This window comes from Myotis lucifugus, unplaced genomic scaffold (assembly GCF_000147115.1).
Source record: "Myotis lucifugus unplaced genomic scaffold, Myoluc2.0 scaffold_70, whole genome shotgun sequence".
Lineage (NCBI taxonomy): Eukaryota > Metazoa > Chordata > Mammalia > Chiroptera > Vespertilionidae > Myotis > Myotis lucifugus.
This window is the reverse complement of record NW_005871118.1, coordinates 3,146,344-3,172,949: the sequence shown is the minus strand read 5'-3', so window position 1 is coordinate 3,172,949 and position 26,606 is coordinate 3,146,344. Positions and strand designations below refer to the sequence as shown.

Below are 26,606 nucleotides of genomic sequence, written 5' to 3'. Positions count from 1 at the left end.
TCATAGAGATCTTGTACATATTTTGTTAGATTATACCTAACTAATATACCTAAGTATTTCATTTTTGTGGGTGAGTTAATTATATTGTGTTTTAAATTTCAAATTCTACTTCTTCATTGCTGGTATATAAGAAAGCAATGAACTTTTGGTATTAACCTGTATCCTACAGTCCTGCTCTAATCATTTATTATTCAGGAGTGTTTTTTGTTGTTGATACTTTCAGGTTTTTTGCATAGACCTGGGGTGAGAACATGGTTTATTTTGGTAATCACGCTAGCTTGAATGGCTGGAGTAGAGAATGAAAGGGAGATGAGAAGTAAAATTAATGAGACAGTGGCCATTTAATGACAACTCTTTGTTTAATATAAGGAACTTGGACTTTGTCCTGTAGTCAAGGAATCAGCAAACTACAGCCTCCTGCCAAATCGGGCTCACTGCCTGTTTTTTATAACCTGAAAGCTAAGAATGGTTTTTATGTTTTCAAATGGTTGGAAAAATTTTTTTAAGAGAATTATATTTTATAATATGAAAATTAAATGAAATTCAGATATCAGTGTTCATAACTAAAGTTTTATTGGAACACAGCAGCATCCATTTCTTAAGGTATTGTTTATTGATGCTTTTAGTTGCTTTAGTGACAGTAGGGCCTGCAAAGGCTGAACATACTTACTCTGGCCCTTTCTAGGAAAAATTTACCAAATCCTGCTGGCCATAAAATTCACAAAATTGTGGGGTCCCCCGATGACTGGGTTCTTCTGGAGTTTTTGTCTCTCAGATTTGTTCTTGCTGAGCCTCTAGCAATTCATCAGTTGTGTTCAGGTTTCCCACATCAGCAGTTTGCACCCATGGGTTTCTGCTATGTTAAATTGTCATTCTCTGTATTCACTGTCAGTCTCTCCAAGGGCAGTAGTCAGCTTTTTACTTCTTGTTAGGACATAGTGGCATCTTCCAGCTTTTTACATTTCAGATTGGAAACGGAAGTTAGACTGGATTCTGACATGCTTTGGAGGGAGAGGATATACTTTTTGGGCTTGCATGTGGAGTGGGGAAATGAGGGTAGGGTCAAGTTTAACTCCCAAATTTTTTGGCCTGAGCAGCCCAAGGATGGCGTTTCTGTTTACCTGATGGGGAAGATTGCATAAGTTTGGGTTTGCATATTTAATTAAAGATGCCTTATTAAAAATTGAAATGAAGGTATGAGTAGACAGTTATATATATGAGTCTGGACTGGAGAGGAGAGAACTGGGCTGGAGGTACAAATTTGGGAGTGTACCAACAAGGGTTTGGGTAGAATTTAAGGTCATGAGAGTGAGATCACTCAGAATGTACAGAGAAGAGATTTAAGGCTGAGTAGTGGGCAACTTGCATGTATGGAGAGGGATAAGAGGAAGAGGAACTAACAAAAGTTTCAGAAGGAGCAGACAATGAAATAATTAAGTGAATAGAGTAAGTGGTGTCTTCGAAGCCAAGTAAAGAAAGTGTGAGGTACTTTGGTATAGTAGAATGAGTATGAATTTGGGAGTCCTCCAGGCCTGTTTTTAACTACGTAACTAGCTGTGAGTTCAGGCAAGTTTCTTGATATCTCAGAGCCATAAATGGGTAATACATGCACATGTGAAATATCTAGTCTAACATCTGCTGCCTAGTAGTTAGTCAGAATTGTCAGAAGCACATTAGTCCAGTTAGTGAAGTTATATTTATTTGTGGTTAATGGTACACTTGAAGTATTCTAGCTGGTCTAAAATATGAGGTTCTTCTCAGAGAGAAAATTGGTACCTGCACATTATAGATGAAAGCCATGTGGGTCCAAGAACCAAAATTGAGTTATTGCATTTAGTAGTCAAGACAATTGAAGTAATCTAGGTGGAGAAGTGAGGTTACTGTGAAATAATCTCTGTAGGACTTATTTTATTATCACATACTTCACTAATTGCTGCATAAGGAAAAACTTTTATAAAGAAAGATCATGATGATAGAATTTTTATTATTTTTTCCTGTTGCTAAAAATCCAGCTAACTCATACCAATTTTCACATTTATTGGGGAAGAAATTATTAAGAATTATTGTGAATACTAGTTGAGTCTTTTCAGTATGAAAAAAATTTAATTTGTGATTATTTTTTCTGTAAAGGTATAGCAAATGAATCTAAAAAATTATATGGAGTACAGTTCCACCCTGAAGTTGGCCTTACAGAAAATGGGAAAGCAGTACTGAAGAACTTCCTCTTTGATATAGCTGGGTGCAGTGGGACCTTCACTGTGCAGAACAGAGAACTGGAGTGTATTCGAGAGATCAAAGAGAAAGTAGGCACATCAAAAGTTTTGGTAAGCAATTTACATCCGAAAGTCTACGAATTTATGTAATAATATTGGAGCTCAGAGCTGGCTTCCTCAACATTATAGCCCTTCAGTGCTGACTGGGTTCATACGCTTTGGGAGTTGCACTGTTTCAGAGTGTTTTTTCAGTTACCATACATTCCTTTGGTAACAGTGTCTTAGGTAATGATTTAAGCTGATAGTTTTTATTTCCTTTTTGCTTATTTTAATCAATTTGATCTTTTACATTTCACCCTACAGGTTTTACTCAGTGGTGGAGTAGACTCAACAGTTTGTACAGCTTTGCTGAATCGTGCTTTGAACCAAGATCAAATCATTGCTGTGCACATTGATAATGGCTTTATGAGAAAACGAGAAAGTCAGTCTGTAGAAGAGGCCCTCAAAAAACTTGGAATTCAGGTCAAAGGTATTGATGACTCCCAGAAAAGTTAATTTGCATGTCAGAACTTTAATCAAATCTAGCCTGTGGTTTAAGTAAGCACATTGTCTTAACCTTAAAGTTCAGTTTTCCTAGTAATCTCAGGGTTGAAAATATTTATTTTTATTTTTATAATTATTTCTAGTTCAGGAAGGATTCCAGTATAAATTTTAAAACTTTTGCTTACTCCTAATGTTGTATATAGATCAAAAACCTACCATTGTCCAGCTATCATTTTCTTCTACTCATTCTGTTTCTTTTTTTAAGTTATTTTTTCCCATCCATAATATTATTTATGCATGAGAATACCCAAGCCTTCCTATAAAGGTATGTCTGTACAGATTATTTTACAAACAATAAGGCTTATATGAAGAAGAGGACTGAAAAGTCTACAGTCACTTTTTTTTAAAGGCCACTAATGAACTTCTTAGGCCATAACTGCATTTACATTTGTGGAAATCTTTTCTTTAAAAAAAACAAAACCAACAAGATGCAATCACTAGTTATAGTGAAGTCATGTCAGTAGTTTAATGATAAAAACCATATACATTACTGAGTTATTTGAAATCATTGCCCAAAGATTGAATATAAAATGAAGACTTGTAATTAAACATGTTGTGAAGATGAGTCTATTTCTCCTTTCAAAGCTTCACTAAAATGACAGTATGGGTATAAAACAAGTGTAATGCCACAAGGACAAAGAGCAGAGGAGGGAATATGGGGCTAATGGTAAAATGTTGGAAGGTGGAAAGCAGATGGATAAAGCAGATTATCTCTAAGCTAATAAAGTTTAAACTTCATGACCCTTTACAAGTCAAACCTTTTCCAAAATCCTGGGAGGGACCCTAGTATTATCTTCAGATGGTCATATATTTTTATGAAATTTACAAAGTAAGAAATTTTAATAACTTATAGTTAATTAAGTTAACAGTCTTTTCTCTAGCTTGCCCTTTGTTGGTGGTGGTTGAGTAGCTGTGGGCATTTTGGGATTAGGCTAAGAAAAAGTTGAGTAAGGTATATTGCTAGTGGTGGGTCTTGCTTTCAATTTGTAAAAAAGCAACATCTGGGAGAAGCAATAAAGTGAAGCACAAAGCGAGATATGCCTGTACATACGTTTTTTATAGTTCATTTCATGTTTGCCTTGTGATCTTTTTAAACACTTAATTTGTCAATTCTATTTCTTTTTTTATGTATTAACCCTCCTGGTTGTTTTTTTTTTCGTTTTCTCGTTTGTTATTTTTTATTGATTTCAGAGAGGAAGGGAAAGAGAGAGAGAGAGAGAGAGAGAGAGAGAGAGAAAGCGAGAGAAACATCAGTAATGAGAATCATTGATCGGCTGCCTCCTGCACACCTCCTACTGGGGATCAAGCCTGCAACCCGGGCATGTGCCCTTGACTGGAATCGAACCTGGGACCCTTCAGTCCACAGGCCAACGCTGTATCCACTTAAGCAAAGCAGCTAAGGCAGTGGTCGGCAAACTGCGGCTCATGAGCATGGGCCACGAAGTTTCAATCTCACTGTACGTGCGCGCCCGTACATGGTATTTTGTGGAAGAGCCACACTCAAGGGGCCAAAGAGCCTCATGTGGCTCGTGAGCTGCAGTTTGCCGACCACTGAGCTAGGGCTCAATTCTATTTCTTGAAAGGGGCTTCCAAATTATAAAAATTTTTAGCCTCACAAAAACTGCATTGTTCCTGGTAACTGACAGTAGAATGGAGGACTCCAAAACCTTGGTGTGAGGATGAGGGGAGAAAGCCAACAAAAAGCAAGACTTCTGGGGAGGCTCAGTAATCAGAAGCATTGGCTTCCTTGTGGGCCCTGGTTCTCTGGGTGAGCCTAAAGTGGATTGGTTGGAAATCTGGGAAGCAGATTCTTTTCTTTACTTAACATGGGAACAAATTGCTGTTGTCCCTCCCCATCAGAGGACTGGGTTCATTCTCTATAGAGAGGCTAATGAGGAGAGGCTTTGGACTTTGGCAAATTAATAATGCCAGGCATAGTTGAGAGTGAAAGTAAGATTTTACATTAAAAACAGTAGGATTAAGTAGAAATGTATGTACTGAATAGTGACTCTCTCACCCCACCACTACTGCGGATAGGCAGGAGATTGGAGGTGTCTTCTCTGGAGTAGAGAACTTAAGAGAAAGATCCACAAACTCACTGTTGGTCCCCCAATGAAAAAGCAAGCTGCCTTGTCATCTTACAGTGAAGCACACCAGTTGTTCTTATTACCAAACTAGAGGCCTGGTGCATGGATTCATGCACTGGTGGGGTCCCTCAGCCTGGCCTGTACCCTCTCACAATCTGGGACCCCTCGAGGGATGTAGTAGTGCACAAAAAGCGGCAGGCGGCCAGAGAGGAGCCCAAGCCCGGGCCAGGCACTGTGCCGCTCCTGCTTCCGCTAAACCCAGCCCCACTGCGCCTGCCGCCGTCGCAGCTTGGTAGTGCTGCTGTGGAGGCAGGAGAGGCTCGTGCCACTGTAGCTGTGCTTGCCAGCCGTGAGCCCGGCGTACAGCACTCGGCAGTCAGCAGAGCGGCACTCCCGCTGTGGGAGCACACTGACCATCAGGGAGTAGCTCCTGTGTTGAGCGTCTGCCCCCTGGTGGTTGTGAGCGTCATAGTGACCGGTCGACCTGTCGTTCGGTCACTTAGGCTTTTATATATATAGACTAGAGGCCCAGTGTATTCGTGTACTAGTGAGGTCCCTCGGCATGGCCTGTGAGGATTGGGCCAAAACCAGCAGTCCAACACCGCCTGCCGCGCCTGCCGCTCCTGCCTGCTGTGGGCTCGCGCCCAGTCAGTCCCCGATCGGGAGAGGCTCGCTCCACCACAGCAGCGCTCGCCAGCTGTGAGCTCTGCATTTGGCACCCGTCAGTCAACTGAGTGGCTCTCCTGCTGTGGGAGCACAGTGACCACCAGGGGTCAGCTCCTGCGTTGAGCGTCTGCCCACTGGTGGTTAGTGCGCGTCAGAGCGACGGGTTGACCAGTCATTTGGTCGCTTAGGCTTTTATATATATAGATAGAGATCTTAGTCAGTTTTTAAATACCTTGTTCTTAAATATAAGTGGACAGTCAAGGATCACTAAACGTATGTTCATAAACATCAGTTTTTCAAGAGACTAGTCTATGTAGTTCTGAGAACTTAAGATCACTGTACATGAACCATTGCTTTTAATTTCCTTGGAGCCATGATTTTCTGCTGTTACTTTTGCCTGTTGTTCTGGTGGCGCACTGAGTAGGGGAAAAACAACCAGCATAATTTATGCTATCATGAGCATAGATCCGTGGTCGGCAAACTGTGGCTCGTGAGCCACATGCGGCTTTTTGACCCCTTGAATATGGCTCTTCCACAAAATGCCACGTGCGGACGCGCACGTACAGTGCGATTGAAACTTCGTGGCCCATGCGCAGAAGTCGGTATTTTGTGGAAGGGCCACACTCAAGGGGCCAAAGAGCCGCATGTGGCTCGAGAGCCCCGGTTTGCTGAGCCGCAGTTTGCTGACCACTGGCCTAGATCATTAAATGTCACGGGGTTCACAAAACAAAATTAATGAGTGCATCTGTCTAGACCAGGGGTGGGCAAACTTTTTGACTCGAGGGCCACAGTGGGTTCTTAAACTGGACCGGAGGGCAGGAACAAAAGCATGGATGGAGTGTTTGTGTGAACTAATATAAATTCAAAGTAAACATCATTACATAAAAGGGTACGGTCTTTTTTTTAAAAAAAAAAAAAAAGTTTTATTCATTTCAAACGGGCCGGATCCGGCCCGCGGGCCGTAGTTTGCCCACGGCTGGTCTAGACTCTATTAATCATGGTTTATTGATTGTTCTGGAATATGTAGGCAAATTAATGGGAGATAAAAGGACCCATTTTGCTTTTATTTCTGTAGTTTGATTTGTTAGTATGATATTTAAAAATCTTTTTAAAAAAGATTAAAACATGTTTCTGCTCCCTCACCCAGTGATAAATGCTGCTCATTCTTTCTACAATGGAACAACAACTCTACCAATATCAGATGAAGATAGAACTCCACGAAAAAGAATCAGCAAAACGTTAAATATGACAACAAGTCCTGAGGAGAAAAGAAAAATCATTGGGGATACTTTTGTTAAGGTACCTTTTTAATATCCTCAATGTGTAGTGTTTTCAAGGTGAATTTTAGTATTTGTTTTTTCTTGCCATTATATCAAATAACCAAATTTGCTAATTTTTATTTTATTTTTGGATAAGAATTTTACTGTATATTACTACTATATAGACCAATAGTATAAATTGTTTTATATTTTAAAAACATGTATACTTATGTTTTGCTATTGATTTGATTTAACTATTTTAAGAATAGGTATTTTCAATTGATATTAGACTTTCAGTATTTCAGTGACTGGTTTTTAGCTTTTGAATAGGGGGAATGTTTGCATACCTTTTTGAATCATGTTAAAGCAGGTTCTTTAAAGAACATATGTTGTTAAAGGAGTTTATTTTAGGAGTTGGTAGATTTCATCCTGTCAGTATTGCCCAAGGACTTTGAGAAATTTAGCTGAAAGTATAAAATTTTGCTGTCTTTTTAAAAGAGTCATCCTTTAAAAGGCTCTTTTACTCCTGTTGGTTATAGATTGCCAATGAAGTAATTGGAGAAATGAACCTGAAACCTGAGGAGGTTTTCCTTGCCCAAGGTACTTTACGGCCTGATCTAATTGAAAGTGCATCCCTTGTTGCAAGTGGCAAAGCTGAACTCATCAAGACCCATCACAATGACACAGAGCTTATCAGAAAGTTGAGAGAAGAGGTAGGTAAAAACTTACGCAAACTTTCCCATAAAGCCTCTTTCCTCCCCCCTTAACCATTTTTAAGTGTACAGTTCGGTAGTGTTAGGTGTATTTGCATTGTTGTGAAACAGATTTCTATAATTTTCCATGTTGCAAAACTGAAATGCTCTATACCTATTGAACAACAGCTGCTGTTTTCTCCTTCTCCCTAACCCAGTGATGGCGAACCTTTTGAGCTCGGTGTGTCAGCATTTTGAAAAACCCTAACTTAACTCTGGTGCCGTGTCACATATAGACATTTTTTGATATTTGCAACTATAGTATAAAAAAGATTTATATTTTTGATATTTATTTTATATATTTAAATGCCATTTAACAAAGAAAAATCAACCAAAAAAATGAGTTCGAGTGTCACCTCTGACACGCATGTCATAGGCTCGCCATCACTGCCCTAACCCCTGATAACCACCATTCTACTTTGTTTCAGTGAATTTCACTACTTCAGATAGCTTATATAAGTAAAATCATTTTGTGACTAGCTTATTTCACTTACCGTAGGTCCTCAAGGTTAATCCATGTTAAGATGTCCTTTTTAAGGCTGAATAATATTCACATTTTATATTTACATTTTGTTTATCCATTGATCTGTCAGTGGACATTTTGGTTACTTCCACTTTTGGCTATTGTAAATTATACTATGAATCTGGGTTTGCACATATCTCTTATAGACCCTGCTTTCAATTCTTTTGGATATATACTAAGAAGTGGAATTGCTAGATCATGTAATTTTTTTTTTAAATGTTTCATTAATATTTTTTGGAAAAAAAAAGAGGGAGGGAGGGAGGGGGGGGGGAGAGAGAGAGAGAGAGAGAGAGAGAGAGAGAGAGAGAGAGAGAAACATTGATCGGCTGCTCTCCTGCATGCTCCCAAGTGGGGATCGAGCTTGCAACCTAGGCATGTGCCCTGACTGGGAATCAAACTGGTGAACTCTTGGTGCATGGGACATTGGTCAACCAACCGAGCCACTCTGTCTGGGCAAGATCATGTAGTTCTATTTTTAATATTTTGAGGTTTCCTTCGTGTTTTCATAGTGGTTACACCATCTTACATTCCCATTAACAATGCCAAGAGTTCTAATTTCTCTACACCTTGCCAACACTTGTTATTTTCTGTTGTTTTGATAGTAGCTATCATAAGGCTGTGAATTATGTCTCTTTATTTTGTGCATCTTAGTGTGTAGTGGTAACGCATTATAGTTTTGTTTTGTATTTCCCTAATAGCTAATGATGCTAAATACCTTTTCGTGTGCTTATTGGCTATTTGTATATTTTCTTTGGAGAAATATCAATTCAGATATTTTACCCCTTTTTAAATTGGTTTGTTTATCTTTTCATTGAATTGTAAGTGTTCTTTATATATTCTAGTTACAAGTCTTTTGTAAGATACATGATTTGTCTTCTGTGTTGTCTTTTCACTTTCTTGATGGCATCATTTGGAGAGTTTTATTTTGAAACACTAGTATATATTTAATTTGCCTTGTATTCTAACAAAAACTATATCAGAGATAAGGGAAGGTTTGCTTTGATTTATTTATATTTAAAAGGTTTATATTTAAAATGTGTTTCAAAGAGAAATAAGATCACTGAAATGTTTATCTAATGCCTATAAGCATACAGGAGGAAACGAAGTTTTAAAAACTGATTTTTAAATCTGAGGTAAAAGACAATAGGGAAAGCCAATAATTTATTACCCTTTGTTTCCATGTGATTTTGGTTACTAATTTGTACTAATTGTTTTTTCCCCCTTATATAGGGAAAAGTAATAGAACCTCTGAAAGATTTTCATAAAGATGAAGTGAGAGTTTTAGGCAGAGAACTCGGACTTCCAGAAGAGTTAGTTTCCAGGCATCCATTTCCAGGTAAAATTAAAATTGAATTGTTTGATTTGTTCTTAGACCTTCCTGTTGAAGAAAAATCAATTCAGACAATTTTGAAAGAATTTGTTATCACAAGGAAAATGTAACTTGAGAGAAAGAAAAGGGTGTGTAGGGAATAAACATTTTTTTAGTGTCTAGTGTACATACTTCATTTTATTAAGTAGTTATGTTCCATTGTATTTATATTTAAATATACCATACCAAAATTGTATGATGACATATCATTTTGCCATCAGATGAGAAAACCAAGGCATCGAAGTATTTTAATAACATTGCCACACAATTATCGGTGTCAGAGCTGGGATTTTGTATATTCTTTCTATGATACCATGATGGAAGACAGGGTTAAAACTTCGTTCTCTGAAATCCTTTTGCCATGGCTCATTTATCTGAATGGCTGAACCACTTCTTTGCACAGGCCATATGTAACTAATTTATGAGCAAATAAAAAATAGATGAAATAGTTATTTTGTCATATAGAAAAACAGAGGTGATATTTGTTTAAAGTTGGGATTGAGAATCTTTTTAAATGAGTTCTTGAATTTGGGCTAGATTTGTACTTCAGTTTCTAGCTCTCAGTATTTGGTGATAAGTTGAATAAATGGTTTAATGAAATTTAAAAAAAGTAATAGTTCACATTTCTTTTTTTTTTTCCTTTCTCACCGACAGATTTATTTTATAGGCAGGTTACTCATTAAAAAACACACACACACAAATATTTTGGCCATGTTTTTTACAGTGAACAATTATATATATACATATACACATTATAAACACTGGTTGATGTAAAACACAATTATCTACAATCTACTTACACTTAATTAACCTGCTATTTCTAGTTCCTGTGCTTAATTTCAGTCACCAATGAGTCAGTTTTTCTGCCTGAATTGGACAGTCCTATCCTTAACACCTTAGTCAAACAGGTACTAAGTGATAGTGCAAAACAAGCATTTAAGATTATCAACTATCGCCCTGGCCGGTTTGGCTCAGTGGATAGAGCGTCGGCCTGCGGACTGAAGGGTCCCGGGTTCGATTCCGGTCAAGGGCCTGTACCTTGGTTGCGGGCACATCCCCAGTGGGGAGTGTGCAGGAGGCAGCTGATTGATGTTTCTCTCTCATCAATGTTTCTAACTCTCTATCCCTCTCCCTTCCTCTCTGTAAAAAGTCAATAAAATATATTTAAAAAAAAAAAAAAAGATTATCAACTATCTCTCTCTAACAAAAGGCAGGCACATCCCGGAGATGAGCTCTGAGCTGCTTTCGGATTTAAGCAGCAGTGTAAGAATGTAATATAAAAGTAAAGAATGTTTCCTTTTAAAATATTCCAAGGCTGCCCGAAATGCGGGCCCCCTTTCCAAGGCATACCTCTGAGTTTGGGGTACCCTTTGGTTTTCCATTCAGTGGGATGAGATACAGATTATAGAAAAGTTATTCAAAAAGATCCCATTAAAATCTTTAAAGTTATAACTTAAAAATTCAACCAAAATGTTCAAAATTGCCTTTTATAAATAGGAAAAGAAATTACTTTTTTAAAAGGGGGTAAATTGAACCAGTGAAAAGTCCCCTTATCGTACAACCTAAAATCAATATATAAACTGTTTCTTAAGTCAAAATTAAGGTTTCAATGTGAGTTTGTTATTTAGCCAGTGTACCAAATATTTTCGGTTTCCAGAATACCAGCAAACTAACTTCCTTTCCCATATAGTTTTCCAGTTGTCTATAGAGATTTCCTGTTGCAAATATTATTCCCAAGTCCAGTTTTCTGAATGTGCCGATGTCAGTGATCATCATCCAGCATTAAAATAGCCTTTATCGCCCTCAATGCCCACTTCCTGATCAGAATCCTCTGAAATCTCTGACTCAAGGTCTTCTTGGGAGGCAGGGGAAGGCGAACATTGAGAGCTATCCAAAGCACCTTTATTCTGTTCACTGGGCAAGTCTTGCCTCTGATTGCAGGGATAGTCCAAACTTTCCAGTTCCTCTTTTTTATTGCTTTGAGGGTTCTCCTGCTTTAGTCTTCGCCATTTAGCGCGTCGATTCTGAAACCAGGTTTTGACCTGTCTCTCGCTAAGCTGCAACATTTTGGCCAGACGCTTCCTCTCAGGCGGGGAGAGGTATTTCTGGGTCTCAAACTTCTTCTCCAGCTCGATAGTCTGGTCGTTGGAGAACCTCACCTGGCCGCCTTTCCTTTTATGCAGAGGCCTCTGCAAGAAAGGGCTCCAGAGCAGAGGTTTGCCCAGGGGGTCGTGGCGGAGCAGGGCGTGTGTGTAGTCGTTCACCGTCTGCGGAAAGGGGTACAGAGGGCCCTTGAAACCGCCGGGTCCGTACGCGGCGGCCAGCGCGCCGCGAAGTGGTGCGAGAAGGCGGGGTGGGCTCGTACACCTGGGCTCGTACACCGGGGTGCGGTAGGAGGACACGAGGCTGGTGAAGGAGGAGTTGGGGGACGGCATTTGGGGAACGGTAACCTTATGGTTAGGGGTTGCCCCCGCCGGGCCCCCCGGCCCCCGGGGGTTCCCCCAATTTTAAAAAAGCGTGGGATTTCCCCCGGCTGCAACCAACGCGCCGTGGGGACGTAAAAGCGGCACCCCCCCCGGGGCCTGCGGCGGGCCGGCCCGGCCGGGTGCGGGTACTGCATGGCTCCGCTGCGCTCCGGCCCCTCGGAGAGCTGCCGGCCCGCGCCGCGGCGCTACATTTATCCCAGTTCACATTTCTTGAGTGCTGGTATGTGCTAGGCATTTTGCTGCATATTTTACAAATACTGTCTTATTTGATCCTCACAATAGAAACTATTTGCAATGGTGATATATCAACTATATAAAAAATAATAAATTTTCCAGTCAGTAAAACTGGAAAAAAAATCCTTGAAGTGGCACAGCAAATGGATATTAATTTTTGGAAGGGTTTTATATTTTGGGAGTAGTGACATTTTTATATTAAAATTTCAAAATAATTTTTAAATTATTACTCTTCACTTTAGGTCCTGGTCTGGCAATTAGAGTAATATGTGCTGAAGAACCTTACATTTGTAAGGACTTTCCTGAAACCAACAACATTTTGAAAATAGTAGCTGATTTCTCTGCAAGTGTTAAAAAGGTAATTATGTTGGATTTATACTAGTATATTACTAGAGGCCCGGTGCATGAAAATCTTGCACTTGGCAGAGGGAAGGGGGGGTCCCTCAGCCCGGCCTGTGCCCTCTCATAGTCCGGGAGCCCTCAGGGGATGTCTGACTGCCGAGGAAGCAGGAGAGGCTCCCGTCACCACTGCTGCACTCGCCAGCAATGAGCCCGGCTTCTGGCTGAGCGGCGCTCTCCTGTGGGGCGCATTGACCACCAGGGGCAGCTCCTGTGTTGAGTGTCTGCCCCCTGGTGGTCAGTGAGTGTCATAGCAACCGATTGTTCCCCCGTTTGGTCTGTTTGCATATTAGGGTTTTATATAGATAGATGTCTCCTTTTTCCCCCATCCACCCCTCCCTGGCCACTCCCACCCCCAAGGACAAGCCCCCACCGCCCCAGGGTTCATGTCCATTGGTTATGCTAATATGCATGCATACAAGTCCTTTGGTTGATCTCTTCCCTCTGAGGTTTGATGGTCTGTTCGGTATTTCTTTGTTTCTGGATCTATTTTTGTTCAGTTTATGTTGTTCATTATATTCCATAAATGAGTGAGATCATGTGATATTTATCTTTCTCCGACTGGCTTATTTCACTTAGCATAATGCACTTCAGGTCCATCCATGCTGTTGCAATGGTAGGAGTTCCTTCCATTTTATAGCAGCATAGTATTCCATTGTGTAGATGTACCACAGTTTTTTCATCCACTCATCTGCTGATGGGCACTTAGGTTGTTTCCAAATCTTAGCTATTATAAATTGTGCTGCTATGAACATAGGGGTGCATATATCCTTTCTAATTGGTGTTTCTAGTTTCTTGGGATATATTCCTAGAAGTGGGATCACTGGGTTGAATAGGAGTTCCATTTTTAACTTTTTGAGGAAACTCCACTGTTCTCCACAGTGGCTGCACCAGTCTGCATTCCCACCAGCAGTGCATGAGGGTTCCTTTTTCTCCGCATCCTCTCCAGCACTTGTCGTTTGTTGATTTGTTGATAATAGCCATTCTGACAGGTGTGAGATGGTACCTCATTGTTGTTTTGATTTTTGCATCTCTTGGATGATTAGTGACTTTGAGCATATTTTCATGTGTCTTTTGACCTTCCATATGTCCTCTTCCAAAAAGTACTATTTAGGTCCTTTGCCCATTTTTTTGATTGGATTGTTTATCTTCCTTTTGTTAAGTTGTATGAGTTCCCTGTAAATGTTGGAGATTAAATCCTTATTGGAGATAACATTGGCAAATACGTTCTCCCATGCAGTGGGCTTTCTTGTTGTTTCGTTGGTTTCTTTTGCTGTGCAGAAGCTTTTTATTTTGATGTAGTTCCATTTGTTTATTTTCTGAAAAGGTGTTTTAAAATACTCTATATCTGTTAAAAGAAAACAAGGGGGATTATTTCAGGTCCAGATTGAGGATGAATGGATAAGTCTTCCAGTCCATCTGTAGTTTTGGTGCATAAATTCATAACCTGTGTTGTCTGAAAACCTGCAAGCTGAGAAGTCAATTCTTATTTAAAGTGGACCTTGGTTGGTAGTGCTTCCAGGTGTCAGGCAAGAAGCAATGTAAATTAATTTACTCTTTGGAATATCTTCAAGCAGGCCTCAAAGAATTCTCATAGATACAGTTCTAGCAAATACGAGCTTACAATAAAAAAAAATTACAAAATATTTATAGAAAAAGGGCTCCATGAATGCGAGTTAGTAGAAACTAGCAGAAAACCCTCAAACGCTTCAAATACTGGGATTAGCAGAGAAATAATATAAAGGACATAAAATTAAGGAACCAGTAGATAATAGGAATAAGGTATATGATAAGAGTATAAAAATGACTGGGCAGTTTTTAAAAAATTAAATTTTAGAAAATAATAGCTGAAATTAAACAGCTTTAGAAAGATGTTAAGAAATTATCCAGAAGGATAGAAGTTAAGATAGAATGAAAAGGTCATCTTTACCATATTTTCAGAAGGAGGTAATAGACAAAAGTATTTGAATTTCTCCACACTGGTTGAAACTATTTGAAACCATGCATCAGATTCAGGAGAACGTAACACATTGCTATCGGAATAAATGAAAAGAATTTGATACCGAGTTGGCATACCTAGCAAAACTGCATTCTGCCAAAGACAAAGCAGCTGCAGAGGAAAGGTTGTTTTACTCTACAAAGGAAAGACTAGTATACAGAAAGCAGTAGTAAAAGCAAGAAGACTTCAAAGTTCCAAGAGAAAATAATGGTGAACAATAGTGAACAGATACACTGTCTGCTAAAAGTAGGGCAAAATAGAGACATTTTCAGATAAACACAGTTTACTACCAACAGTGCAGTATACATACCCCTTGGCTGTGTATTAGAATCATCTGGGGCGGCTTTTTTTTTTTAAGTATGTTTTTTTTTTTAAAATATATTTTATTGATTTTTTACAGAGAGGAAGGGAGAGAGATAGAGAGTTAGAAACATCGATGAGAGAGAAACATCGACCAGCTGCCTCCTGCACATCTCCCACTGGGGATGTGCCTGCAACCCAGGTACATGCCCTTGACCGGAACCGAACCTGGGACCCCTCAGTCCGCAGGCCGACGCTCTATCCACTGAGCCAAACCGGTTTCGGCTTAAGTATGTTTTTATTAATTTTAGAGAGAAATATGGACTGGCTGCCTCCTGCTACATGCCCCCCTACTGGGGATCCAGCTGGAAACCTGGGAATGTGCCTTGACCTGGAATCAAATCCTATTGACCTTTTGTTGCATGGAACAACACTTAATCAACTGAGCCACACTGGCCAGGGTTGGGGGAGCTTTTGAAGTATACTATGCTTGGACCCCTTCTTCCTTGAATTTCTTATTTAATCCAAGATAGAACCTGATTATACCAAGTAATTTGAGTGTACAGTGAGGCTTGAGAACCACTGTTATTTTATTTTTTGAGAACCACTGTTTTAAAGGGCTGACTTTAGGAGAAGCAAAAGGATCTCAGAAGAAAGGTCTGATATGCAAGAAAAAAATGGTAAACAAAAGAAAATGGAAAATGGTAAACAAAAAAAATGGTAAAGAAAATGGTAACATTCAAGCAAACATGGAATATATAATAAAAGTAATGATCTATAATTATTGGTGTTTATTTTTAAAATATTACAATAATATGTAGTTAAAATAACATGTAAACCCACAAGGGGATTGATTGGAGTTAAAGCAATTAAATATGCTTGCATTGTTTGCCAAGTGGTTAGAGAGATTCTCTTGTTAAATATGCATGATAACATTTAAGGGGAACTCTAAAAGAATAAAAACAGGGTTAGGATTTATACTGCATAGTACACACAAGTCAAAGAGAGATGCCCAATAGGATCTATTGCTATAAAGCAGTAAATGTAGATATCTAAGATAGTAATAGATCCCAAAAGAGTACCTTATTTCTTGAAACCTTAAGAAATATCTGTGTGTGTTTTTTTTCCAGCCGCATACGCTATTACAAAGAGTCAAAGCCTGCACAACAGAAGAGGACCAGGAGAAACTGATGCAAATTACAAGTCTGCATTCACTGAATGCCTTTCTGCTGCCAATTAAAACTGTAGGTGTGCAGGTGAGTTGTGTGAATCCATTGCCCTGTGACATAACTTTCTGCAGATGTTCTTTTCATTATTGTTCAAATAGGAATGATTTAGGGAAATGAAATATGAAAATATGTAAAAAGGTAATGTTTTATATAATATTTATGGAGTGAACAAGATTATAGGAACTCAATATTCAGGCTGAGATCTTGTAGTTTTGGAACATCTGTCATCTCTAACCAAAAGTAAAAATTCAAAGAATGACTTGCTTTAGGGTTTGCTTGCTTGCTTCTGCCTTGAAGGATAGTCACCAAGAGGTCATGTTCTCATTTATCCTTCTTGGTATGAAATGTACTATTGCTTTAGAAGTCTTTAATTGCAAGAAGGCCCCCTGATGAACGTTATCCACCACTTAGGTCTCATTCTCAACTTGTGTATTTCTTAAACTAGTGGTCTATTTCTTTTATGTCTTCTCTCTTTTAGCTTTGATAATGTACAAATGACATTTGTGTATTTATTGTTCTGTCTTTCCAATTGTAAAAGCATGTGAGGATCATATAGTTTTTACTTTTATAATGCTATTCGTATTCCTATATAATAAAAACCTAATATGCTAAGTGTCCGGTTGTCTGGTTGTCTGTTCAACCAATCAAAGTGTAATATGCTAATGATATGTGAAGGCTGCTCAACCGCTCGCTATGACATACACTGACCACCAGGGGCCAGACAGTCGACCGGTTGGCCAGTCGCTATGATGTGCACTGACCAGTAGGGGGAAGACGCTCCGACTGGTAGGTTAGCTTGCTGCTGGAGTCCAGCCAATCAGGACTGAGCAGACACACCCTGGAACTCTCCTGCGGTCCTTCCCCTGCTGGCCAACTTCCCACATCCCTCCCCAGCCCCAATTGTGCACCGGTGAGGTCCCTCAGCCTGGCCTGTGCCCTCTTGCAATCTGGGACCCCTCGGGGGATGTTGGAGAGCCGGTTTCAGCCTTACCGTGGAACGACTGGTTTCTATGATGCACACTGACTACCAGAGGGCAGACCCTCAATGCAGGAGCTGCCCCATGGTGGTCAGTGCCAGGCTCACAGCTGGCGAGTGCAGCAGTGGTGGCGGGAGCCTCTCCCGCCTCTGCATAGTGCTAAGAATGTCTGACTGACGGCTTAGGCCTGCTTCCCAGGGGGAGCGGGCTGAGGGACCCCGCCACCCCCCAAGTTTACGAATTTCATGCACTGGGTCTCTAGTTAGATTATATTAAGTTCTCCTTTGTTTATATGCTCTTCAAGTGAAAAAGGAAGGTTTTTTTTTTTGTTAGAGTTTGTAGTAAAATGAAAACCAGAAAAGGTGTCAATAATTTAGCTTAGTGATATGATTGTCAGATATTAAGATAATGTGTTTATAATGGCCTTGTAGAGTAGAATTATGTATGGAAGAAAATGAACTGTTTTAGAGATTATTCATGTAAAACTTAATAAATATACTCTTTTTCCTGAATTTGTTGGATGAGTGACTTTTTAAGAAATGAAGCTTATTTAGGTTTCACTACTCTTCCATCAAAATGAAAGTTCTTTTTTTGGTTAGATATTTAACTTTATTCTGGTCTCTTGGGCCTTTGGAGAGCCTTGGAAGCCCAGTAAAAGTCCTAATTCACAGTTAGTGTAGTAATGAAGTTTATTTTCTAAATCCCAAAGTAAACCATACTTGTGGAAAAAAAATCAAAATGCAGTACATTTAAAAGTAATTTTTTCTATTGTTGTTCTCCAGTTGTGTTGTATGTGTTCTTCCAGATACAGTTATTTTAACAAGACAATAAAGGGAATTACAGATGCACTTTTTTTAACTGAACATAATGAACTTTTCATGCCATTACAGATTATTCTTAACTGCTGGCTTGTATTCCATATATGGTTATATCATACTTTAATCATTCCTCTACATATGGGCATTTAAATTGCTTTTAGTATTTTAATGTTACAGGCATTTCAGCAAGTAATGTTTTATTTCTTTAAGCAGTTGCTCATGTGCTTCTGTAAGCTCATTTCCTGTTTCCCGGGTTAAAAGCATGTACATTTATTTTATTACTAGAGGCCCGGTGCATGAAATTAGTGCACTTGCAGGGGGAGTCCCTCAGCCCAGCCTGCACCCTCTCGCAGTCGGGGGCTCTCGCAGTCCAGGACCCCTCGCTTCTTACTGCCTGCCTGCAGAGGAGGCAGGAGAGGCTCCCGCCATTGCTGCTGCGCTCGCCAGCTGTGAGCCTGGCTTTTGGCTAAGCGGTGCTCCCCTTGTGGGAGTGCACTGACCACCAGGGGCAGCTCCTGCATAGAGCATCTGCCCCCTGGTGGTCAGGGCACATCATAGCGACTGGTCGTTCTGCTGTTTGGTCAATTTGCATATTAGGGTTTTATTATATAGGGTATGATTTTTATATTTTTAATATATATCTATATTTACAGACATATATTTTATTGATTTCAGAGAGGAAGGGAGAAGGAGAGAGAGAGAGATAGAAACATTAATGATGAGAATCATTGATCGGCTGCCTCCTGCATGCCCCCTACTGGGGATCGAGCTGCAATCTGGGCATATGCCTTTGACTAGAATCGAACCTGGGTCCCTTCAGTCCGCAGGCTGATGCTCTATCCACTGAGCCAAACCAGCTAGGGCAAAAGCATGTACATCTTAAACTTTAATAGATACTGTCAAATTAGCATTCACATAGCCTAAATTCTCATTTTTTTCAGTATACTGGTTATTAGGGTAGTTTAATGACTCTTTAAAAATTGCTCTTTAGTGTAATTTGATTTTTAAAAAAAGAAAATTACTTGGATTAAACAGGACAAAGAAAAGGGGAATTAATATTATAACCAGTTTTATTCACTTGTTTTTTAGTAACTTTTTAAGCTCATTTTTATTTTTTATCTGACTTAAGAATCCTTTTTTCACCTAATCAACATGGGCAGATCTTGTCTTCCAAGTTAAGTGTGCTGGCTGCCCACATTTGGGCAGGTACTTAGAATGAGATCCCAATGGGCTTCTGGCATGTGTTGAATAAATTCTTAAAATTACCATGACACTTTATGTCTGAACTGATTTAGGTAGAATTTAATATGAGATTTAAATTTAGGATTTATTTATATCATTAGAGAAGTATCCATATAGCCTCTATATAATAAAAGGGTAATATGCAAATTGACTGAACAGCAGAACGACCGGTTGCTATCACACACACTGACCACCAGGGGGCAGACACTCAACGCAAGAGCTGCCCCCTGGTGGTCTGTGCACTCCCAGAGGGGGAGCACAGCTCAGCCAGAAGCCGGACTGGTGGCTGGTGAGTGCAGCAACGGTGGTGGGAGTCTCTCTGGCCTTCGTGGCAGCGCTAAGGATGTCCGACTGATGGCTCCCGGACTGCTAAAGGAGGGTGCAGGCCCGGCTGAGGAATGTCCCCACTCCCCCAGTGCACAAATGTCATGCACCGGGCCTCTAACACTTTTATAAACAAGTTTCTTTTCAAAAAGGATTACTATTAATGGTGTCATCATGCATGAAATGTTTTCTGGTCCATTTTTTGACTTCAACAAAACCATTATTTTTTTTTATTGTCTAAAGTTTTACATATGTCTCTTTTTTCCCCGCTTGACCCTCCCCCCTCCAGCCAGCCATTCCCACCCCGGGCAAGCACCCACTGCCCCAGCCCCAGTGTCTTTTTCCATTGGTTTTGCTAATATGCATGCATACAAAGTCCTTTGGTTGCTCTCTAAACACCCCAACCCCACCCCCGGCCATTTGTCTCTGGATCTATTCTTGTTAATCAAATTATATCGATCATTATATCCCACATATGATGAGATCATGTGATATTTATTTTTCTCCGACTGGCTTAGCATAATGCTCTCCAGTTCCATTCTGTTGCAAATGATAAAAGTTTCTTCTTTTTTATAGTGGTGTAGTATTCCATTGAGTAGATGTACCATAGGTTTTTAATCCACTCACCTGCAAAACCATTAAAATTATTGAATGCATTTTTACTTTCAGGGTGATTGTCGTTCCTACAGTTATGTGTGTGGAATCTCCAGTAAAGATGAGCCTGACTGGGAATCACTTATTTTCCTGGCTAGGCTTATACCTCGCATGTGTCACAACATTAACAGGTTTGTTCTACAGTGGGAGCAGGGGATAAGGTGTAATGGAAGGATAAGTTGTTGTTGCTGTTTTTTAATATGTTTTTATTGATTCCTTTAGAGAGAGAGGAAGGGAGAGGGATAGAGAGATAAAAACATCAATGAGAGAGAAATATCGGTTGGCCTCTTCCTGCACTCCCCAAATTGGGGATCGAGCCCCAAATCTGGACACGTGTGCCCTGATGGAATCAAACTGGTGACCTCTTGGTTCATGGGTTGACCCTCAAACACTGAGCCACACCAACTGGGTAAGGTGTTTTTTTGAAGGACCAAAAGGCTCAAGTGTAGATACAGATATATCTACTTAGGTCACAATTGAGTAGATATTTAATATCTTGTGTTTTGTTTCTTCAACACAATGCATTTATCTGCTTTAAAAAAGGCAGTTTTAAGTCATGTCTTCCAAATTTGTTGTTGTTGTTAATCCTCACCTGAGAATATTTTTCCATTGATTTTTAGAGAATGGAAGGGAGGTGGGAGAGACAGAGAGAAAAACACCGATGTGAGAGAGACACATCAACTGGTTGCCTCCCGCATGTGCTCCAACCTGGTCAGGGATGGACCTGCAGTAGAGGTATATGCCCTTGTCTGGAATCTAACCTGGGACCCTTCAGTTCATGGGCCAACGCTCTATCCACTGAACCAAACTGGCTAGGATTGTAATTAACTCTTTTGAATGGAGATAATTGTTTTGGTTAAAGTAATGGCTCATAATTCATCTTCTGAATAATGCTAATACTTAAACTTTAGAGGTCAAATGGAGTATTTTCTTTCCCTAATTTTGACTCCCCTGCTCTTACTATGCAATTAGTACATTCTTACAGTTTTATCTCCCTCTATTTTTCTTTTGCTGAGGTTACTCACCCATGTTTAAACTTAGTCTCTGTCATTTATATGCTGGTTTCTCTTCCTGTCTTTTCTTTCTTCTGTTTTTCTCTCTCCTTGCACAACCCTTCCTCTCCTACCCCCCATAAAAAATGTCTAACAAATAAGCAACAACAATAAACCTACTACATTTTAAAATATGAACCTAACAAGCCCTTAAAAGAAAGAGTCTTTGTAAGTTTTAGATTTTGCTAAGCTCCTTTTTAGGAATTAGAAATACATTTTAAAATTGTTTCCCATTTTTTGGTGTCTCTCTCTCTCCCCTCGGCCCCCATTGCCATTAGATGGAATCTTTGTAGAGAGAGCGACTGCTCCAGTTTGGCTGTTCTACCTATCCCTGCACATTTATTATCACTCTTGTTTGTAAGAAATTAGACCAAAAAAATCAAGTTGTGGCATTCTCTTGTCTACTTGCCTTTTCCTTTAAGGATTGTTTATGAGCTCTAGGAACTATGTTGCTAAATAGAAATGTGTCTTACTTTCTTTGGGACAAAACTTTTTTCCCTGCTACAGTATATTTTGGAGGAGGCAATGAAGTAGTTGGTGGTAGTGGTGGTTTTGATCTGTTACTGTTTTCTTCTGTGTGCTTTATTCCAAGTATATATTAAGAAGAAAAGAAAAGCATAACTAAACTTAACTATGGGAGATTGCCAAGGGAGATTGATTTTCTTTACTAAAGCCAGATAGGGCTAAGGGAAAGGGACAATTAGTTGCCTGCTGGCTGGAGTTGGGATGGGGAAGCGAGGTGGCACTCCTATCTCTACCCTGACTGCCTCTTTTTTCCTGAGTGAAGGTTGTACAACAGATCCTCCAAACAGTGGTAAGATTCCCCTTGAGTTGTTTGAGCCTAATTTCCTCAAGCTATGTTCCAAACCCTACTTTTATTAACACCTGCAGTGGTGTATCTTCATATCTTTCAAATAGATATTTACTGAAAGCACTTATGAGTTATTCCTTTTAGAAGGAACTAGTAGGATACCAAGTTTTGGTGTCCATTTTGGTTACATTTTTAATAAAGCGGAAAGGAGAATCTTTCCTTGGGATTAGTGTTGCCCAAAATGAAAAAAAGATTGAGTAGTCAAATAAGTTTGGGAAGTTCATTGTAGCCTCATCTTGGATGTTTCCAGTGCATATTAGCATATTACAATTTCTGAAGTTTTGTGGTAAAAACCTGTATATTTGTTCAACTCACTGTTTCCCCAAGCTTATGAGTATTAATTTCCTGGGGCTACCAGAACACATTACCACAGAGAAGCTAAAACAAGAAATTATTCATTCTCTCACAATTCTGGAGGCTAAAAGTCTAAGATCAAGGTGTCAGCAGGGTCATGCTCTCTGAAGGCTCTAGGGGAGGATCCTTTTCTGCCTCTTCCTAGTTTCTGGTGTTTGGTGGCAGTCCTTGGCTTGTGGCAGTATAACGCCAATCCTCTCAATTCTCACATGCCCTCTTCTGTCTGTGTGTGTTACGTTCCCAGATTTCTCTGGTTTTAGAAAGACACCCAGTCATTGGATTAACGGCCACCCTGACGTTATCTTAACTTGATTACATCTGCAAATATCCTATTTTCACCACAGGTTCCAGTTGGATATGATATATTGGGGACACTCTAACTCAAGACATTAAATGAAAAGAGGAATATGATAATCACATATATCTTTGCACATTCTGAGATATTAGTCTTCTAGAGAATACACTTTGAGGAAGGTACATGGAACATAGGCCCCTCTATAATTTTATATTCTAACCAACCCATTTGGGGATTTGAAGTGGGTAGGAGAGGGGCCTAAGAATAAATGGAAAGAATGTTATTCCTTGTGCATTGCTTATCATACTAAATTGTAATTCTCTGTAATTTTCTCTTCCCTCCTTCTAGAGTTGTCTATATATTTGGCCCACCAGTTAAAGAGCCTCCTACGGATGTTACTCCCACTTTCTTGACAACAGGGGTGCTCAGTACTTTACGCCAAGCTGATTTTGAGGCTCAGAACATTCTCAGGGAGTCCGGTAAGTTGCTCATGTTGCTTATCACTGCATGCTCTAACTAAAATTTGGATGCTTGGCATTGTGATTTCTAGTAGAATAATAAGATTTTTAATTTTTAGGTGCTTTCATGTTTATGGATAATTCTATGATGTTGCCTTCATAAAAAACTTATCCACCCTTTGGTTGTGTGCAGACATGTGCAGAGTGGCAAAAAATTTGAGTTGCCCAACTTGCAACTGATGTTGAACAAGGCAGTACTCTGCTTTCTTGTTCTAGTTCTACTGTAAACAAATGTTCTTTTTGTAGGCTATTTAGTGGCATATTTTTGGCATTTTCATGCTTTTGGTTGGTGATTTCACTGTTTAAAATGTCCCCCAAGCATAGTGCTGAGGTGCTGTCTAGATTTCTAAGCACAGGAAGGCTGTGATGTGCCTCGGAGAGAAAATATGTAGGTTAGTAAGGTTTGTTCATGCCTGAATTATAGTGCTGTTGGCCGTGAATTCAATGTTAATGAATCTGCAATAAATATTAAATACATAAAACAAGGTATGTACTGATCGGTTGATGAAAATGTGACCAGAGGCTTGCAAGAACCTAACTGTATTTCCTCTAGACCATAACTACCACGAATTAAAAGAATAGGCTTTATATATATGTTACACATATATAGTGTCATCACTACATCATAGCACTACAGTCAAATTTTATTACTTGTATTTGTGATTGAGTTTACTTAAAATGCCGTGAGAGTAGCTGGAAACAATGCACAATGGCTGTCCTAACTGGTGTGTGTATGTGACTTCAGATATTGTCTGGGAGGGTTTTATTGAACTAGGTCGCAGTGCTTTTCCATGGATGGTGATTGGCTCTCTATGTTAACTTCCTTTCTCTAGGTTATGCTGGAAAAATCAGTCAGATGCCGGTGATTTTGACACCATTACATTTTGATCGGGACCCACTTCAGAAGCAGCCTTCATGCCAGAGATCTGTGGTTATTCGAACCTTTATTACTAGTGATTTCATGACTGGTATACCTGCAACACCTGGCAATGAGATCCCTGTAGAGGTAATTTATATATTCCTTCTAATGTATATTTTCAGTGCCTCATACATTTTATAATATGGCGAGTGGAATAGACTATGACAATGTTGATATTTGGTTTTCTGTTCAGAAGACAGGCTCTTTTTATCTCCACATGATTGTTCAGTACACTGTAGTAGAAAAAGGCCTTAAATATATTAAAACCCTCTAGATGTCTGATTACCATATGGAGAGGAACCAAACAACTCTAATCTATTTAATTTTGCCAACCAACCTCTACTTTACAAATAATAGTTTCTAAGTAAAGAAGAAAACCTGAGGAGTGAAGAAAAGTTTATTGGAAATAAGGATGAGAATTGATGGCATTATGACCAGAAACCCAAGAATTCTTTAATGTTCTGCTACCAGCAATTCAATTTTTGATCACCATCTTCCTCTCCTATTCTCTCTCCACCAAGGAGTCATTTGCTTGTTAGAAGATGAAAATCACACTGAGGTTTTGTTAGTTGGACCACTGCTCCAGTAGCTAATGCAAGGCTCTGGTTGTAGCTGCACAGCTGGGCTAGGAAATGTGGCTTACAGTCTGTTTTTTGTTAGGCTCAGATTTGCCAAATTTTTGTTCAGTGACCAGGCTTTCTCCTCCTGTACACTTGTCAGTGGTTATTATTATAATGCATTATGCACCACCTTGGTAGACTCAGAGTTGTTTTAGCCACAGATAATTTGTGAAGAATTGGCTTAAACACATAAAATACTATGTTTAGATGCCAGAGCAATGTGAAATTGCTATGAATGTTTCTAAACACTTGTCGTGGACCTGCGACAAACATAACCCGTAGGCTCGCACCTATCTGTGGGCCGTACTTTGAGTAGTATTGAATTTAAGTGACTTCAACCTATAGAGGGAAGTAGGTTCACTACCTAAAATTAATCAGAGGCCATCCCATGTACATAGAAGCAAATAGTAAAAATAGATTACAGTTTCAAATTGCAAATGCAAGCCCTTTGGGTTTTTTGGACATGCAGTGGATTCTTTTAATTGTAATCTTTGTTTTATAACAGGTGGTGTTAAAGATGGTCACTGAGATTAAGAAGATTCCTGGTATTTCTCGAATTATGTATGACTTAACATCAAAGCCCCCAGGAACTACTGAGTGGGAGTAATAAACTTCTTGTTTCACTAAAGTACTGTGTGCAGTTTAAATTAATTAGAGACCATTCCCAGTATTGACACGCAGTACTGTGAAGAGTGCTGGAGCGGCTATATTACATCTGAATTCTTCACAGCAAAAATTTATGGCCTGAAGGCTGAGTTGGGAATAACTAAAGGGGACTGAAGTTTGTACGGGTATAATCAACGCATCATTGCCTACACTCAGACAGATTGACACTGCATTTGCCTTTCCCTCACTTGTTCTTTATGTGTAAACTTACTGTTGCTATTGATGTCTGTCAATGAAGATGTATGGAGGTGGGTGAGTTTGGGGTATTAATGGGCTTCCAAGTTCCCTTGCCAGTTTCTAAGAGCTGTTAGAAAACTCCCGTGACTTAGTATGTATGCCTGTTGGAGAATCTGAGTTTCCATGTCAATAACCTCGTTTCTCCAAAGGGTGGGGGAAGTGATGAACATGTCAGATAAAGGTATAGGTGGACTGTTCCAGCCACTTTTTCAGTACACTGGCATTATAAATGTAAGCTACTTTAAGATGAAAAGCACTAGGAATTTGCAGAAGTGCTTTAGAATTTCATGATACCACAGCCATGGGAGAAAGAAACTATGAGTGGTCTCAGTTTAAAATGTTTTCAAATCCTGTTTCCCATAGATGTCGTGTTGCTCACGTAGCTTTTTCACTAATAAGGAGCTTTATCCTCCCTGCCTTATATTGCCTACTACAGCAGCCTGGATAGGAAGTTTCTGTTCTCTTCCTAGAAGAGACTGGCTTTGGTGCAGCATCAAGTTTGAGGGCTTTAATCTCGTTTGGTCAGAGGGGAAGCTCTGAGACCACGAAGACCATTGTGCATGCCCGCAGCTTACAAATGCACGCCCGCAGCTTCTATTACCTAGTGAAGAGTTGTAAAATGAACTCTTAGATGTCATGTGTTAGGTTCATTACCCACTGCCCAGAAGACTGACTAGTCTTGGTTTGTGCGCGCAATTGCCAAACTTTGTAATCCTACCAGCTGTAAGAGAAGATTCAAGAAGTGGTGTAAGACTTGTTCCCATTGCCACCAGTTTCTGCCAGATCCTTTGTAACATTTATGTAAGTACTATAAAAATAGGCAGTATTAGACGTATATTCTACAACCATTTCTCAGTATTTTAGCTGATGTTACTATTTAAGAATGTTACCATGTTTTTCTTCTTTTGTTTATTGAACTATAATTGATATGCAACATATT

General features: G+C 39.5%; 2 protein-coding genes across 4 annotated transcripts in view; one reads left to right on the top strand and one right to left on the bottom strand.

Moving 5' to 3' along the window:
- GMPS (guanine monophosphate synthase) overlaps nt 1–25,391 on the top strand; it is a 51,921-nt gene extending 26,530 nt beyond the window's left edge. For all 3 annotated transcript variants that reach the window (XM_006090326.2, XM_014457174.1, XM_023755167.1), the window contains 11 exons: nt 2,131–2,324; nt 2,577–2,742; nt 6,717–6,868; nt 7,368–7,541; nt 9,334–9,439; nt 12,435–12,550; nt 16,021–16,146; nt 20,150–20,265; nt 23,055–23,185; nt 24,058–24,230; nt 25,269–25,391. In XM_006090326.2, the coding sequence (XP_006090388.1) occupies nt 2,131–2,324; nt 2,577–2,742; nt 6,717–6,868; nt 7,368–7,541; nt 9,334–9,439; nt 12,435–12,550; nt 16,021–16,146; nt 20,150–20,265; nt 23,055–23,185; nt 24,058–24,230; nt 25,269–25,370 (1,556 nt within the window). In that variant the 3' untranslated portion in view covers nt 25,371–25,391. The remainder of the gene's footprint in view (nt 1–2,130; nt 2,325–2,576; nt 2,743–6,716; nt 6,869–7,367; nt 7,542–9,333; nt 9,440–12,434; nt 12,551–16,020; nt 16,147–20,149; nt 20,266–23,054; nt 23,186–24,057; nt 24,231–25,268) is intronic.
- LOC102438006 (hematopoietically-expressed homeobox protein HHEX-like) lies at nt 10,663–11,907 on the bottom strand. The gene is given in 3 exon segments (XM_014457175.2): nt 10,663–11,801; nt 11,804–11,840; nt 11,842–11,907. Coding segments are annotated over 3 exon segments (660 nt in total). The 3' UTR covers nt 10,663–11,244.
- Nucleotides 25,392–26,606: the final 1,215 nt, after the last annotated feature.